A 17,321-nucleotide genomic window follows, 5' to 3' on the forward strand; every position below is an offset into this window, starting at 1 on the left:
CAAAGCTTTCGCCAAAGTCCCGAAAGGAGGATGACCATTAGTCTGAAAGGTAGGTGAGAAGATCGCCTGTGGAGCATCCCTGACGGAACCCATATTGACGATCAGAAAGAAGGTTGTGATAGGAAAGATGCATTAAAATTTTTGTATTAAGAGCAGACTCGAAAACTTTCGAGATACAGGATGTTAGAGCAATTGGACGATAGTTAGAGGGTTGGGAATGGTCACCCTTCTTTGGGACTTGCTGAATGAGAGCAAACTTCCAGCAAGATGGAAAGGCACAAAATGATAGACAGTGGCGAAAGAGTTTGCCTAGGCAGAGTGTAAGTACAGATGCGCAGTTCTTGAGAACAACAGGAGGGACTCCATCAGGCCCATATGCTTTATTAGTATTGAGGCCAGTGATGGCAGAGAATACATCAGCTGAAGAAATTTTAATGTCACCCATGAAGAAGTCAGAGGGGGGAAGTGATGGAGGAACAGCACCGGAATCGTCTAAGGTGGAATTGGAGGAGAAAGTCTGAGCGAAGAGATCTGCTTTATCAGTAGAAGAAATAGCTACTGAGCAATCAGAGGAGAAAAGAGGAGGGAAGGATGATGAGGTAATGTTGTTAGAAAGGTTTTTGGCAAGGTGCCAGAAAGAGCAGGAAGAATTCGAATTAGAGAGTTGAGAGCATTTTGTACGGATGAAATTATTTTTAGCAGAGCGATGAACAGACTTAGCACGATTCCGGGCAGAAACGTATAAAAGATGTGATTCAGGGGTGGGTTGGCTCTGGTACCTTTTGTAGGCCCTCTCCTTGTTGCGGACAGCATTAGAACAAGCATGATTAAACCAAGGCTTTCGTGCATTAGTCAAAGGATATGAGAAAGGAATGTATGCTTCCATACCCGAGAGAATAACCTCCGTAATGCGCAAGGCACACCCAGATGGCTCCCGGCCTTGGAAGCAATAATCATTCCAGGGAAAATCAAAGAAGTACTGCCTGAGGGCCTCCCAATCCGCAGCTCCAAAGTGTCATAGACGACGTTTCTTTGGAGAGTCTGCAGACCATACCGGAGTAATAGGACAGGTTAAGGTGATAAGGTTGTGATCGGAGGAGCTCAACGGAGAGAAAAGATTAAGAGTGTAAGGAGAAGGATTAGCTGTAAGGAAGAGGTAAAGTATGTTGGAGCTCTCTCCAAGGTGGTCAGGGATACGGGTAGGGTGCTGTACAAGCTGCTCTAGGTCATTAAGGATAGAAAAGGTGTAGGCTTGTTCACCAGGTGGATCAGTGAAAGGAGAGGAGAGCCAAAGATGGTGGTGAACATTGAAATTTCCAAGAATGGAGATTTCAGAGAAAGGAGAAATGGATAGAATGTGTTCCATCGTAGAAGAAAGATAGTCAAAGAATTTTTGATAGTCAGTAGAATTAGAAGATAAGTAAATCGCTACAGATATATCTAGTCAGAGAATGACAGGAAAGCCGAAGCCAGAGTGTAAAGAATTCAGAAGAATCGAGTTCAAGAACACGATAGCAAGAATGTTGTTGCGTATATATACACAACATCCACCTTTGGCTTTGAAATGGGTATAGAGAAAGTAGGAGGATACAGAAAAGGTTCTGCTGTCAGTTGCCCCAGACAGCTGAGTCTCAGTTAGAAAAAGAAGGTGAGGTTTAGAGAAGGAGAGGTGGTGCTCAACAGAGCGAAAGTTAGAGGAAAGGCCACGAATGTTGCAGAAATGAAGAAGAAGAGAGTCAGACAGTGGTTCCAGGCATCTTGAGTCGTCACCGGGAGACGGGCAGAAGGTGCGGACATTTATGGTCCTCCCCCCCCGGGGACTCCGAGGCTACGTTATTCGACGGCATTTTTTTAAATTTTGAAAAGGAAGTGTTTTCTGTTCTGTGCATTAGTTTGGTGTTAAGAGTTAGAGAAACATGTATTGGAGAGCATGCTGGCCTACTCTCTGTGTTACTGAGACACTGAAAAAGTTCAGCAAAGGGGGATGGTCGGGACTCAGTCCCGAGGGCTGATGAAACTGGAGCTCTAGCTCTCCCTGTCATCAGCTTTCCATCCACCTTGGGAGTACTGCTCTGCTCGACTGATGGTACGGTCTACATATATATATATATATATATAGATAGATAGATAGATAGATAGATAGATATATATAGTATATGTATATCTATCTATCTATCTATCTATCTATATATATATATATATATATATATATATATATATATATATATATATATATATATATATATGATGATGATGATGGAAATGTTTTGCTTCCGGTCTGTAAGCCTTACATTTCTACAGACGCAAAACAACACATTTCTCTCATTATCTACTACAAAACAAAGAAAACAGCCCACCTTCTGCTTCGTAACTGACCCTCCGCGACCAAGACGCCCCTTCAGCGGGACCATGTCATTTACCAGCATAACTGTAACAGTGAGGAGTGTGAAGTCATACAGCGGAATGGCACAGATCGGACTATGAGGCACCTCACCTGTCACCAACAGAATGGCATCAAGAACCACCTCCCCACCCTATGCAACTCCCACCTAGCATGAAAAGACCTAGATGAGAACACGAAAATAATCGACAGAGAAGAAGACTTTTCCCGTCTCTTGTTTTTAGAGGCAATCTACTTTATCACAAAACAACTTGCAATAAACGCACAAATCGATGATTTCCAAATTGTACTGTCATCAAAACGCCATGTAGGATTAGCCAACGAAGCAGTCAGTTTGCGATCAGTTTAGCTGATCAGCTTCGCTCACCTCTTTCCAACTGATTCACCTAAATCATATATATGTACCCATGCATGACAGAACCGTCGCTTGCAGCCGCAGTAAGGATACAGCTCCAAGTTCTGATGGCCTTGTCTACTCGCTCCTGGCTCGCGCCTGCCAGGGCAGGAAGGCTCATATCCTTGACCTCTTGAATCATTCATGGCTTGAAGGGCGTCTCCCGGGATCGTGGAAGACGTCCATTATTTACGCCATCCCTAAACCACATGATCCAGCTACCAAGAGGCCGATTTTCCTCCTCAGCTGCATGGCTAAGACTGCTGAGGGGCTTGTTCTCTCTCGTCTCGCCTGGAGGTTGGGCCTGGTACATCCGCGGCTTTTTGCTTACCTTCCTGGCAGAAGCGCTCTGCAATGCCTGGCCTCCATTCTTGGTGAGCTGAGGAGTGGTCATGGCATGGCTGTCTTCCTCGATCTCAAGAAGGTGTTCGAGCTTTCCAAGTCTGTTGCAGTCCTTGTAACCCTTACAGCGATGGGTGTGGGTGGTAGACTCCTCTCGTGGGTGAGGGACTTTCTCCTTGACCATGTTGCTTGTGTCCATTACCAGGGTAGACTATCCCCCACTTACCCTCACATAAATGGTATCTGATAGGGAAGTGTGCTTAGTCCACTCCTATTTATTATGCTGGTCGAGGGTCTTCTTATAGTCAACTATGGCCATGGCATTACTTTGTTCTGTTGTGCTGAGGACTTGGCGCTGGTCTTCTCACGAAGGGACTTCTGCGCCTAGTCACCAACTACGTTCTCCCACTTTCAGCAAATGTTGTGAACTTGGCCTTAAAATCAGTTTTGACAAGACCAAATGTCTTCCTTTCGGTCTTTGTCACCCAGACTGTCCCTTCCTTGTGGATCATTGGCTTTGCCTCGTTTGCTGTCACCAATACCTGGGTGTATTGTTCGACAGCCATCTGACGTTTGCCAGCCATGTTCATTACTTATGGGAACGGGCTGTTACCCGCACCTGTCCTCTCAAAGCCCTGTCTAGCCGCAACCTGGGTGCCTCATACTGTGTCCTAAGGACCTTCTACATGCATGCTATTCACTCCGTAGTTGAGTAGGCACTATATGCCTTATTGGGGTCTTTGAGTCACTCTGTCATTCTTTGGAGGTCCTGCAGAATACTGCATTGTGTGTGATGCTGTCCTGCAGAATACTGCTTTGTGTGTGATGCTTGGTGTACCTTCTTGGACGCACGTAGTCAACCTCCGGGCTGGGAGTGGCTTTCCCTCCTTGGAGCACCGCATATGGGCACAGCCTCTTCCATGTCATGCAAAGGGTGACAAACACCATCCTACATCTTTCACGTGAGAAGCATGAGTTCTACGTGTGCGAGGGCTCCCGTTCTGCCACCTGTTATGCTGTTGAAACTCCCTATATGCCTATTTCCGTTCCATTGGGTACGCCTAACTACCATATCGTACGGATTCACAGCTTGCATCTGGTGTTTTCTTGCTGCAGCCAGGTGGCCAGCACAGACCCTGAGCCATGCTCGCACTGCCTTGACCACAGTGACTGGCCGTTGCTGCATTGTCCTTAATTGTCCTGCAACTGCCCATGTTCATTCCTGCCTGGGCAGACACCTACTCAGAAGGGTGGAGATTATGGAACTGCTGCAGCTATAGTTGCACATGCATCTGCCACTGTTCTATTGGATGTTGTCTCCTACCCGCCCCCTCGCGTGCTTTTAACCCATTTCCATTTTTACTTTTACCCTGACGGGCTTTGTCTGCCCTTGTCCTCCCTAATTGATGTCCGGGAGGACGGATCTAAACCAACCAACCGACAGAACTGTCAGATGCGGCCTGAAGATGAAAGAAGATAATTCCGAAACGTCCCTGCCCTTAGGGGAACTCCTAAAGAAACTCCAGGAAGACCACCGAAAAATGTATTGGAAATTGAAACCGTACATAAGAAAATCAGTAAAGGAAAATCTGCCATAGCTTTCAACCATGTATGCCTCCAAGAATCTATCTATCTCTATGTATATATATATATATATATATATATATATATATATATATATATATATGGGAAATTGAAACCGTACAAAAGAAAATCAGTAAAGGAAAATCTGCCATAGCTTTCAACCGCGTATGCCTCCAAGAATCTCTCTCTCTCTCTCTCTCTCTCTCTCTCTCTCTCTCTCTCTTTATATATATATATATATATATATATATATATATATATATATATATACTAAAATTCTCATCCTGTTCATCTGTTTGTCTGTTTGTAACCTTAAATTAGCCAAAATGGTGCATTACGGCATAATGATATTTGAATCAGTGTACCTAATATGCGCCAACTTAAAGAATATCTTAAAACCCCAGTGCAATCGACCCCATGTTACAAAAATGTTGTTAACATTCATCCATAACTCATATTACGTGGTAAATGCGACGTGGCATTTCCATAGAGTTTCATGTCTCTGGGGGGGGGGGAGAGAGAGAGAGAGAGAGAGAGAGACTTTGGATCCTGCCTGTCTGTCCTCTGTGGAGATCAAGAGGGATGCATATAGAACTCTCTTAACAGCTCTGACTGGTGTGGCTTCTTACAACGAATTGAAACGATTTAAACGTGTATATCACATAAGCTAAATTGGCTCCCCTGATTGCCAAGTTTATAAATTATTCGGAAATACTCAAGTAAACATGGTGAAAAAATGGTAGTCAATTACCGTTTAATTGTTTACCCTTATAAATATTTTTAGCTACAACGGATCAGATGGGTAGACGGATTGGTGGGATTGGCAGGCAGGGTTGCTGGGTGGGTGAGTGGTGGGAATGTAGGTCCATGTTAAAAATAGGTCCTTAGGGAATATAACCCTGGGGAAATGGGCCCAAGGAGAAAATGAGAACCCCAGGGTCTGCTCCCACAAAGAATGGCCATCCAGGGTCCCAGGTAATGCACGATCATAGGGTTTTACCCAGGCAACGCCGGGTTTCGCTTCTAATATATCTATCTGTCTATCAGTCAATCTATCTTTCTATCTGTCTATCTATCTATCTATCTATCTATCTATCTATATATATATATATATATATATATATATATATATATATATATGTATATACATCATATACTTTATATCTATATATATATATATATATATATATATATATATATATATATATATATATATATGTATATACATCATATACTATATATATATATATATATATATATATATATATATATATAAATATATAATATATTTACACACACACACACACACACACACACACACACACACACACACACCATATACCAGGTGCTAGCCAAGAGTTCCAGTAATCTGAACAAAGGGAGCCAACAGTTTTCAGTTTTGTCTTTTGGCTCTAGGAGTCAGCAGCACCCTTTGTGCTTCAGTGTGGCCCCGGCCGTGTCTGTGAGCAGATGTGTTGTTGAGCTTTGCTTATTATTGTAGTGTGTTGTGTAGGTGGTTTGACGGCTTTACAATGGCGGACCAATGGCGCAGCAATGTCAAATTGATGTTGATCATTTTCCTTGATATCCAAGCGATTGTTCACAAGGAATTCGTCCCACCTACTCAGTCTGTCAGCGGAAAGTTTTATTGAGAAGTTTTGCAATGTCTGAGGGAGAACATCCTGCAAACATCCAGAACAGTGGAAGAACAAGGACTGGGTCCTGCATCATGACAATGCCCCCGCCCACACATCAATTGTTATCTGGCAGTTCCTGGCTTCCACTGACACAGTAGTCATTCCTCACCCACCCTATTCGCCCGACTTTGCCCCCTGCGACTTTTTCCTGTTTCCCAAGCTGAAATTACCACTGAAAGGGAGTCGATTGGACTCGATTGAGGAGATCCAGACAGAATCACACGAGGTGCTCAAGACCATCAAGCCTGAAGCCTTCCAGGGATGCATGGACTCGTGGAAAAAACGCTTGGACCACTGTATACATGCCCAAGGGGACTACTTCGAAGGCGACAGTGAGAACTAGGAGGTAAGGTAACTTATTTTCCTACAATAATCAAATTACTGAAACTTTTGGGTAGCACCTCGTATATGTTATATCTCACTTTTCCCTGTCAGTTCAGTTGAACAGTTTATTGTGGGAAAGCTTCTTTACTCTCTCTGTTATTTTTTTTTTTTTTAATCTTCGGAGGTGTTATTGAGGAGCTGCCCAATATGGAACAATCAGTCGTTGCAGTTATCATCTTTTCTTATGACTCTTTGTTTTTTTTCTCTGCGTCAGTGATGGAAGTGACTGAGGTAAAGATGAGGACGAAGGTGGGGGTAACACAGTTCATCACGTGGACTTTTGCAACAATGCTGTTCAGCGGGTGGGCCTACCTGATAAGGGACTGGCGGTGGCTACAGACGGCCGTATCCATACCCGGCCTGCTCTTCATACCCCTTCTGTGGTTAGTTCCTTTCATCGCTTCCCTTCAGTAATAAACATAATGTCAATTTTTCAACACTTCACAGAATGCCTCAAGAACACCTATCCTCCTCCACCAGACATTAAGCTTCAAAAATATATACACAGACACAGCCAACACAGCCAACTAGAACATCGATCCAATCAGTGTCCTTCATTAGCCCTAGTCAGATATTCCTCACACAGAAACTCCCCTTCCTAAAGAGTCATAGGTACACGTATCACGACTCCTGTGTGGCCACCGCCGTTCCTTGCTTCATTACTGACGCTTACTGCAATTCACAAGCATTCCACTATGCCCTCATTGTAGCACAGCTGCAGAACCCACAACACACTAACCTCTTACATCTCACTTTCACATCACGGACGATCCTTCAACATAACCTCAACATAAGATCACTGAGAGTGCCCGGCCGAAGTGGCCAGTTTCTTTTTTTTTTTCTTCTTTTTTTATGTGTCCGACTCTCGGCATAGGCTTTCACAGCCTGCTCCCAAGGCCCAGTAGTCTCTTGCATACCATACACCTCTTCATGTCACCACTTCGGCGCTAACACCCACCGTCCATATTGAATACATGCTAGGGCTGTCTCATACAGGACTGCTGTATTGGTATTAGCAGGGGTATTTTTACATGTCGGCGGGTCTTCAGGTGGATCAGCAAAGTCTCATTTAATGAAATTCAAATCCTTAAACCTTTCCCTGCCTCAGCGGGGATTTGAACCTGGGTCCGGTAGGACTGCACGCCACCTCTCTACCTATTGAACCACCGCCTCCCCCTGGGTTCTGATTCACATAAGCATAAGCCAACATCAGCAACAACAACAACAGTAACAACAACAACAACTACAATAACTATTACTACTACTATTACCACTACTGACATCTCGTCTACCTCATAGGAAACATTGTTTTTACTGACAACAGCTGCTGTTCAGTGTTCACGTTAGTATTCTCAAGCACATAGCTTTGTGCTTTATAAAATTCCTTTATACAAATATTTACACTGACATAATTAAAGTTTACATGAAGATCTTCCAGTCCCTACTGTATGTGTCATTTATGTATGTGTGTGTGTGTGTGTGTGTGTGTGTGTGTGAGAGAGAGAGAGAGAGAGAAAGAGAAAATGTCTGTGTAGGTAGGTATAGTCTGCGTAAGTTTTCACGTTTTTACGAGCGAGGACGGAGCCCTCGCAAGTCTCTCGTCAATTAGTGGCTTTTTCTCACATAAGAGCTGCGCAACCAGGCCCGGCCCGACCCGACCGTAACACTAGCTTATATCTCAGCAACCACAGGGCCGATCATAGCGTGGTTTGCACCATATGATAGCGCCATTGTTTAAGATTTGTTTTTGACAGGTTTCCTCACACCCCGGCAGTGCACGTGGCACGTGACACTCGCCAAGTGCAGCATGTCGAAAATCTTCAAAAGAGGGCCACAGGCCAGACAATTTGTCATAAAGGCATGAAACTTGGTAGATAGATAGCCATCAGTATAGTCTAGGCATCCTCTGAAGGTAAGGCGACGTTTCATTGCTTTTGGATTTAAATGGCCTAGTTCGTACCTTGCCGACAAAGGCGTTTTATTGGTTGGATGAGTCCCCCAGGAGGCTGGCGGTTTGCGTGTTGTAGGACGTCTTTGTGTATGTACTCGTACGTGCCGAGGGGGCGGGGAGCTTGTTTATATAAATAAGGGAGACCGAGTCTAGTTTTTACATAGACAAGTTGTTACGCCCTCAATATTTCCATAATCACTCAATAGTTGAAGGACTGATCGTCGCCATGTTATGCAACTTTTAAGCTAAAGTTGGGCCTGAGGCAACAACTCGAAGGCATTGCTTGAATAAGAGCTAAAGTAAAAAAATGATTTTTCAACTCTCAAATATATATATATATATATATATATATATATATATATATATATATATATATATATATATATATATATATATATATATATATATATATATATATATATATATATATATATATATATATATATATATATATATATATATATATATATATATATATATACCAGAAGCAGGGACGATACAGCCAATGTATCTCTACCCAGTTGCTTAGGCTGTCTGGTAGAGACTGTATGTAGGGTGAGAAGTGCTTCTAAGTGTAACTGTAGTGGCTTTGGATGTGTGTGTAGTCTGTGAACCAAGTGTAATCGACCCGCCTTAAGCCGATTGGGTGCAAGCATACTAGTATGCGACACTGGTTCAACAACAGCACCCCTTATGTCCGCCAAAGTAGCAAGTGGCTCGGTGAACGATTCCCAAAATTTTTAAAATTTTGGCGGGAGGCGAACCCTCGTCCACTAGCGTGCGAAACGCACACTCTACCACAGATATATATATATATATATATATATATATATATATATATATATATATATATATATATATATATATATATATATATATATATATATATATATTCAATGGTCAAAGATGTTTTGATGTTTCTGTGCCACCTGTTGATGCAGTCAAATCACTTGGTGCATGGTTCCATATAAGTGAAAAGGCAATGAAATTATCAAAGGCTCATAGTGATGGCGTCATTTTTGTAGACCAGAAATGGCCAAGCGTAAAGAAGACCATTTTTTTAATGGTTTATTTGTTACAGAATCAATTACCCCCTACGAGGACAATTGTAGGAAAGTGTCCAAATATTTTCTTATATTATTTTACGCTATGCATTGCCAGGAATTACCAATGTAAAGAGGACTTATGTCATAGAGGCAGCAGTAAAAAGAGTTGTGGATAATAATTTTTAAAGGTATTGCAGATCAGCGCAGTGTAATATAAAAGGAACATATTGTTTAATGGACAGTGTTGGTAAAAATTAATATGGAGACATCTTTGTTCATCTATCTATCTGTCTATCTATCTATTTATCTATCTGTCTATCTATCTATTTATCTATCTCTATCTATCTATTTATCTATCTATCTGTCTATCTATCTATTTATCTATCTGTCTATCTATCTATCTATCGATCAATCTATATAAAACTATATATGTTTTATTCGCCCCTATTTAGAGTACAACTCTCATGTGTGGGGAGGCTCCCCAAATACAGTTCTTCTCAATAGGGTGGAGTCAAAAGATATTCTTCTTATCAACTGTCCTCCTCTTACTGGCTCCCTTCAACCTCTGTCTCTCTGCCGCACTGTTTCCTCTTTATCTCTTTTCAATTGCTACTTCAATGGTCACTGCTCCTCTGAACTGTCTGCTTGCATTCCTCCACCTCTACGACACGGGTGTATCACCTGTCTAGCAACAAACTCTCGTCCCTTTTCAGTCCAACTCTCTAATGCAAGAGTTAACCATTACTCCCAGTCCTTCATTAATGCAATAGGTCAACTCTGGAACTGTCTCCCTCTGTATTTCCTACTTCCTATGATATCCAGTCACTTTCAGCCGCAGTAAGGATACAGCTCCAGGTTCTGATGGCCTTGTCTACTCCCTCCTGGCTCGCGCCGGCCAGGGCAGGAAGGCTCATATCCTTGACCTCTTGAATCGTTCATGGCTTGTAGGGCGTCTCTCGGGATCATGGAAGTCATCCATTATTTATGCCATCCCTAAACCACATGATCCAGCTACCAAGAGGCCTATTTCCCTCCTCAGCTGCATGGCTAAGACTGCTGAGAGGCTTCTCCTCTCTTGTCTCGTCTGGAGGTTGGGCCTGCTCCATCCACAGCTTTTTGCTTACCTTCCTGGCAGAAGTGCTCAGCAACGCCTGGCCTCCTTTCTTGGTGAGCTGAGGAGTGGTCGTGGCATGGCTGTCTTCCTCGATCTCAAGAAGGTGTTCAAGCTTTCCAACTCTGTTGCAGTCCTTGTGACCCTTACAGCGATGGGTGTGGGTGGTAGACTCCTCTCGTGGGTGAGGGACTTTCTCCTTGACCATGCTGCTTGTGTCCATTACCAGGGTAGACTATCCCCCACTTACCCTCACATAAATGGTATCTGATAGGGAAGTGTGCTTAGTCCACTCCTATTTATTATGCTGGTCGAGGGTCTTCTTATAGTCAACTATGGCCATGGCATTACTTTGTTCTGTTGTGCTAAGGACTTGGCGCTGGTCTTCTCACGAAGGGACTGCTGCGCCTAGTCACCAACTACGCTCCCCCACTTTCAGCAAATGTTGTGAACTTGGCCTTAAAATCAGTTTTGACAAGACCAAATGTCTGTAATTCGGTTTTTTTTCACCCAGACCGTCCCCTCCTTGTGGATCATTGGCTTTGCCTCGTTTGCTGTCACCAATACCTGGGTGTATTGTTCGATAGCTACCTGACTTTGCCAGCCATGTCCATTACTTATGGGAACGGGCTGTTATCCGCACCTGTCCTCTCAAAGCCCTGTCTAGCCGCAACCTGGGTGCCTCATACTGTGTCCTAAGGACCTTCTACATGCATGCTATTCACTCCGTAGTTGAGTAGGCACTATATGCCTTATTGGGGTCTTTGAGTCACTCTGTCATTCTTTGGAGGTCCTGCAGAATACTGCATTGTGTGTGATGCTGTCCTGCAGAATACTGCTTTGTGTGTGATGCTTGGTGTACCTTCTTGGACGCACGTAGTCAACCTCCGGGCTGGGAGTGGCTTTCCCTCCCTGCAGCACCGCATATGGGCACAGCCTCTTCCATGTCATACAAAGGGTGACAAACACCATCCTACATCTTTCACGTGAGAAGCATGAGTTCTACGTGTGCGAGGGCTCCCGTTCTGCCACCTGTTATGCTGTTGAAACTCCCTATATGCCTATTTCCGTTCCATTGGGTACGCCTAATGTACGTACATATATATATATATATATATATATATATATATATATATATATATATATATATATATATATATATATATATATATATATATATATATATATATATATATATATATATATATATATATATATATATATATATATATATATATATATATATATATATACATATATAAAATATACATATATAAAATACATATATAAAGTACTAGAAATGAAACAAGTAAATGGTACTGAGAGTACTAGTCAGAGGGATAGAGTGACTGAATGATAGCACTGGTTGCACAAGTGAGTGATTCAGCTTTTGAAAGAGGTTATGATGGAGTGACTGAATGAATGATTAATTGTAACTTAATTTTTCTTATGACTACATCGAAAATGCCAATAGCTTGTAATCACATGCTGTCTATCTATAATATATCTATATACCTAGGCAGCTTCCCCCAGGGAAAGGGAGGTAGCCGAGACAGGACGACACACTCCCAATTTACTCATACACACATACACATTCATTCTCATCTTAGCCCCAAGGGGAGAAGGGACAGATCCTCACTGCACCACACTGCATGAGGGTCAACTGCCCAGTGCAGTCAGCGACATCCGCAGCAGAGCCCGACAGCAGAGCTGGTTTACCCCTGCCACAACATAAGGGACCCATCCCCTTACCCTCACCTGACCTGATCAGCTGATCAAACCAAATGCGGGAGAATATCCTCTCAGGGCTGTGTTCTCAATTATTCATTCACAATTTCTCTCCAATAATTTGTATTATGATCAGCCACTCTTCTTTGATCAACAGACATCTCTTTTGCATCCAGTGCTCTCTTCACACTGTCCATCCATCCTATTCGTGGTCTTCCTCTCAACCTTACACCTCTCACATCCGATCCAGTAATCTTTTTCACCAATAGCTCATCATCCATTCACTCAATATACCCAAACCATCACAACACTCTCTGCTCAACTCAGTGAACCATCTCCCGCACAACTCCTGTTCACCTTCGCTCTTCATCATATCTCACCCAATTCATACACGTGTGGCATATATTACACCACAAAGATATATTCATATTGTACCTCGCATTTCAGCTACACATTTGGTTTCCTTCCCACGTGGTCCCTCATGGTTTTTCCCACTTTGTTCTCTTGTTTAGCATGGTTACTCGTGCCGCTACCAATGGTATTCAATTTCCCATCGATCCTCACCGGTACTAGTACTGCTACCAATAATATTCGATCTCTCATTCCTGTTCGCCGGTAATGGTGCCTAAACCAATCAAATTCGCCTTTTCAGATGACCTAGGCGTACCTGTGCTCCGCCTACCTCATTAACGGGTTTAAAAACGAGAGGGCGACCTAGCCCGCACCCCTTTTTTCCCTCTCAACTTTACCTGGCTAACTACCTGCCCGCTCTCCATCTCTCCTGGTAAATCTGGCCACGCGGTACGACTTTACATATACAATACACGCAAACACATCAGCTCAGCACTCCTGCTCCTCACTAAATTCATTGCTCATATTTTAGTCTGTAACTGTCTATCTAAACAATTGATCTACACATGCTGTAAATGTAATTACCTTGTACTGCTTGAAGTCATGTAATAACTCTGTATTTTTCTAAGTCAGTTATCACTGCCCTGTCTATTTCTTTCCATCACATGTGTTTTTATCTGTCCTTACCATTTGCCTTGGTGTAGCCCTAGTACAATATATTAGTGATGTATCGGATATCCGCCTCCGCCTCCGCGGAGCCTCCGCGGTGAAAATAATGTCAGCATTACTATCTGGATCCGCGTCTTCAGACAACAAAAGCTCCGCATCATTATCCGCCACCGTGTTTTCAGATAATAAAAGCTCCGCATAATAATTCGCCTCTGTGTAAAAGAACCGCAGAGGTTGCTGATCTCCACCCATCCAATATTTCTTCTTTCTCTTTTCTCATATTTCTTTTTCTCCTTTTCATCTACAACTCTCCTGTCCATTCCTCTCACCTACCAGTCCCTCTTCTTCTTTCTGTTTTCTTCATTGTTAGCTCTCTTCCTCCCTCCGTCTCTCATTGTTCCTCCTCTCTCTCCCTCTCTCTATGCATATATACCTGTCGCAATAGTTACACGTGCTATGTTAATATATAGGCATATCTGGACTAAAGCTAATGCTATTTCATAGTATGACAAGAGTTTTGTTATTTCTTTAAAGTTACTAATTTATCAAAAGATATACATTCTTCTCTTCTTTTATTATATCTCTTTAATTTATTTTTTGCTTTTATCTTCTTTCTTTCTCTCCTTTCTCTCTTTGTTTGACTGGAATTTTGAGACGCAGCTACGACGCACACTGGTAAACACGCATGCCGTACACTTAAGTGTGGCTGAAACTCGTCACTTATACTGCATAAATGTACTGTAATATGTGTTTTTAAAAATCCGCTTCCGCGTCTGCAACTGCGGACATGGATGTAAAAATAATCCGCAGTTGTGTCCGCGTCCGCAAAAATTAATATCTTAACCTCCGCACTCTTATCCGGAACTGCATTTTATGAGAAATAGTTGCCCGGCTCCGCCTCCACCTCCGCGGAGCTCTAAAATTTGGTATCCGATACATCACTACAATATATCCATAACTAAAATGCTACACGCGTCACTCCACACATACTTCTCAGACACCTTATCTCCATTACATTCAAACTTTTCCTATCTACTACATCCATATTCCACGTTTCAGTCCCATATAATGCAGTCGGTACCACAACACCCTCATACAGCCTTCTCTTTACATCCATTCTAAGCAAACGACATCTAAACACTTTTTTCATTCCTCCCAGCACCTTTCCTATTTCATTCATTCTAAACTTCACTTCTGCATCTATTCTTCCATCCACAGTAACATGTGACCTTAAATATTTAAAACACTCTACCACCTCAAGCAACTCACCATTCAAAACTATATTCATCCTCCTACCATCTACCAAGCTCGTATACTTCATCACTTTACTCTTATCCCCTTTTATTCTCAATTATATCCTTTCACACACCCTTCCAAACTCATCTACCAACTGCCTAAATCTCTCCTCTGAATCAGTCACCAGTGCAGTATCATCCGCAAACACAGCTGCTTCAGACTCCAATCTCTACCATCAGAATTCACCAGACTCAGACCTCCACCTAACACTCTTGGATTCACCTCCCATACAACACCATCCATATAAATATTAAACAACCAAGGCGACATCACCCGTCCCTGTCGCAGCCCCACTCTCACGGGAAACCAATCACTCACAGTATTTCCCACTCTTACACACGCTCTACTATTTACACAAAAACTTTTCATTCCTTTTATCAACCTACTATCAAGTCCATACAATCTCATAACAGTCCACAAAGCCTCCCTATCAGTTCTATCATACGCTTTCTCTAAATCCATGAATACCCCAAATACATCCTTACCTTTCATTAAATACTTTTCACACACCTGTCTCAGAGCAAACATCTGATCCACGCATCCCCTCCCTCTCCTTAAGCCACACTGCTCATCACCAACCACACCCTATGTAGCCACTCTGACTCTCTTAAATAGCTCTCTACCATACACCTTACCTACAACACTCAACAGACTTATTCCCCTAAAGCTAGTACATTCATACTTATCACCCTTACCTTTATACAGTGGAACCACATAAGTACTTGCCCAGTCAACTGGGACCATACATGTCACAAAACACACATTCAATAATCTTACCATCCATTCAATAATAATCGCTCCACCACCTTTCAGGTATTCCACAGCACACCCATCCATACCTGCAGCTTTCCCTGCTTTCATATCCTACTGCCTCCTGTGCTGCCACAATCTCAGCCTCCCTTTCCCCATCTACATTTAACAGTCTTTCAGAATACTTCACCCATCTCTTCCTTACTGCATCCATCTCATCCTCTGCTTTTACTCGCTCTTCCTTCCAAGACTCTCGCTTTCGAACCCTTTTCACATACTAACAAAACATTTTCTTATTCTGTTGAAAATTCTCAGTCAACCGCCTACCCCACCTCTCATCTGCTGCCACTTTAGCATCACGCACAGCCCTTCTCGCCTTATTCCCCTTTTCCTTATACCTCTCATATGACACCTCATCCTTCCTCTGTAGCCACACTTCATATGCACGTCTCTTCTCAGCCACAGCTATATTTACTTCCTCACACCACCATTCACTTAACTTTCTTACACCACCATCCGCTCGTCTCACACCACACACCTTTTCCACATGCCCCACCACAACGCTCTTAAATAACTGCCATTCCTCCTCAACACTGCCATCCTCCTGAGCTTTCACTGCATTCCACTCATGTTTCAATTTCTCCTGATACCCTATCATTTTCTTTTATTGTGCCAACTCGCTTACTTTCAAAACCTCCCTGCCACACCTAACTCTCCTAGCTCTCACCCATCTCTTACCTACTCTCAACTTTCCCTCCACCAGGAAGTGGTCAAACATACCTCCACCCTCCCCTCTCAAATCTCTCACATCCCACAATCTTCCTCTTACATTCCTGGACACCACCAGATAGTCCATCAGTGATCTGTCAACAACCCTTCCACCCTCCTGTCTCACCCATGTATACTTATATCTTTCTTCTCAAACAAGGTATTTCCAATCACCATCTCTCGCTCAACACACATCCCTATCATTCGTTCCCCATTTTCATTTCTTCCAGGCACACAATGCATACCAACTGCACCTTCAACTGCTACATTTCTCACTCTAGCATTCAGATCTCCCATCATTACCACATTCACATTCGCTCCAAAACTTTGCAGACACTCATCAACATCATTCCAGAAAGACTTCCTCTCTTCTGCATCCCTTTCGCTACCAGGCCCATATGCACTCACAAATATCCAAAACTTGCGTTCAAATTTCTCTTTCACCCACATCAGTCTCGATGACACCTCCTTACATTCAGTCACACACTGCTGCACTTCCGGGCTCAGTAACAAGGCCAGACCTTCTTTCGCCCTTCCTCTATGAACACCTGACAATCTTCCATCCACACTTCCAAACTTATACTTACCTTTCCCGTTCATCTTTGTTTCACTCAAAGGTAACACATCCAACTTTCTTTTCACAAACATTCTCCCTATCTCCTCCCTTTTAGCCTCAATCGTACTACATCCACGCACATTCATAGACCCAATCATCAGGGTAGGGGGATTACTCAGTCCCCCATCCCCTTATATTCCCTGTCTCGTTGTAGGAACTAAAAAAACAGAGGAGGGGGTTAATAGTCCCCTCACTCCGCCCCTTTTAGTCGTCTTTTACGACACGCAGGGAAT

At 42.9% G+C, this 17,321-nt stretch overlaps 1 protein-coding gene across 1 annotated transcript in view; it reads left to right on the top strand.

Annotated features, from left to right (window-relative positions):
* The window catches only part of LOC145406512 (organic cation transporter protein-like), a 169,247-nt gene that overhangs the window by 104,312 nt on the left and 47,614 nt on the right, over nt 1-17,321 (top strand). Inside the window, exon 7 of the mRNA XM_080277640.1 lies at nt 7,017-7,185. Within this exon, the coding sequence (XP_080133766.1) occupies nt 7,017-7,185 (169 nt within the window). The remainder of the gene's footprint in view (nt 1-7,016; nt 7,186-17,321) is intronic.

Source organism: Coenobita brevimanus, chromosome 8, assembly GCF_032717465.1.
Source record: "Coenobita brevimanus isolate Jiangsu-jjx chromosome 8, ASM3271746v2, whole genome shotgun sequence".
NCBI classification, from domain to species: Eukaryota; Metazoa; Arthropoda; class Malacostraca; order Decapoda; family Coenobitidae; genus Coenobita; species Coenobita brevimanus.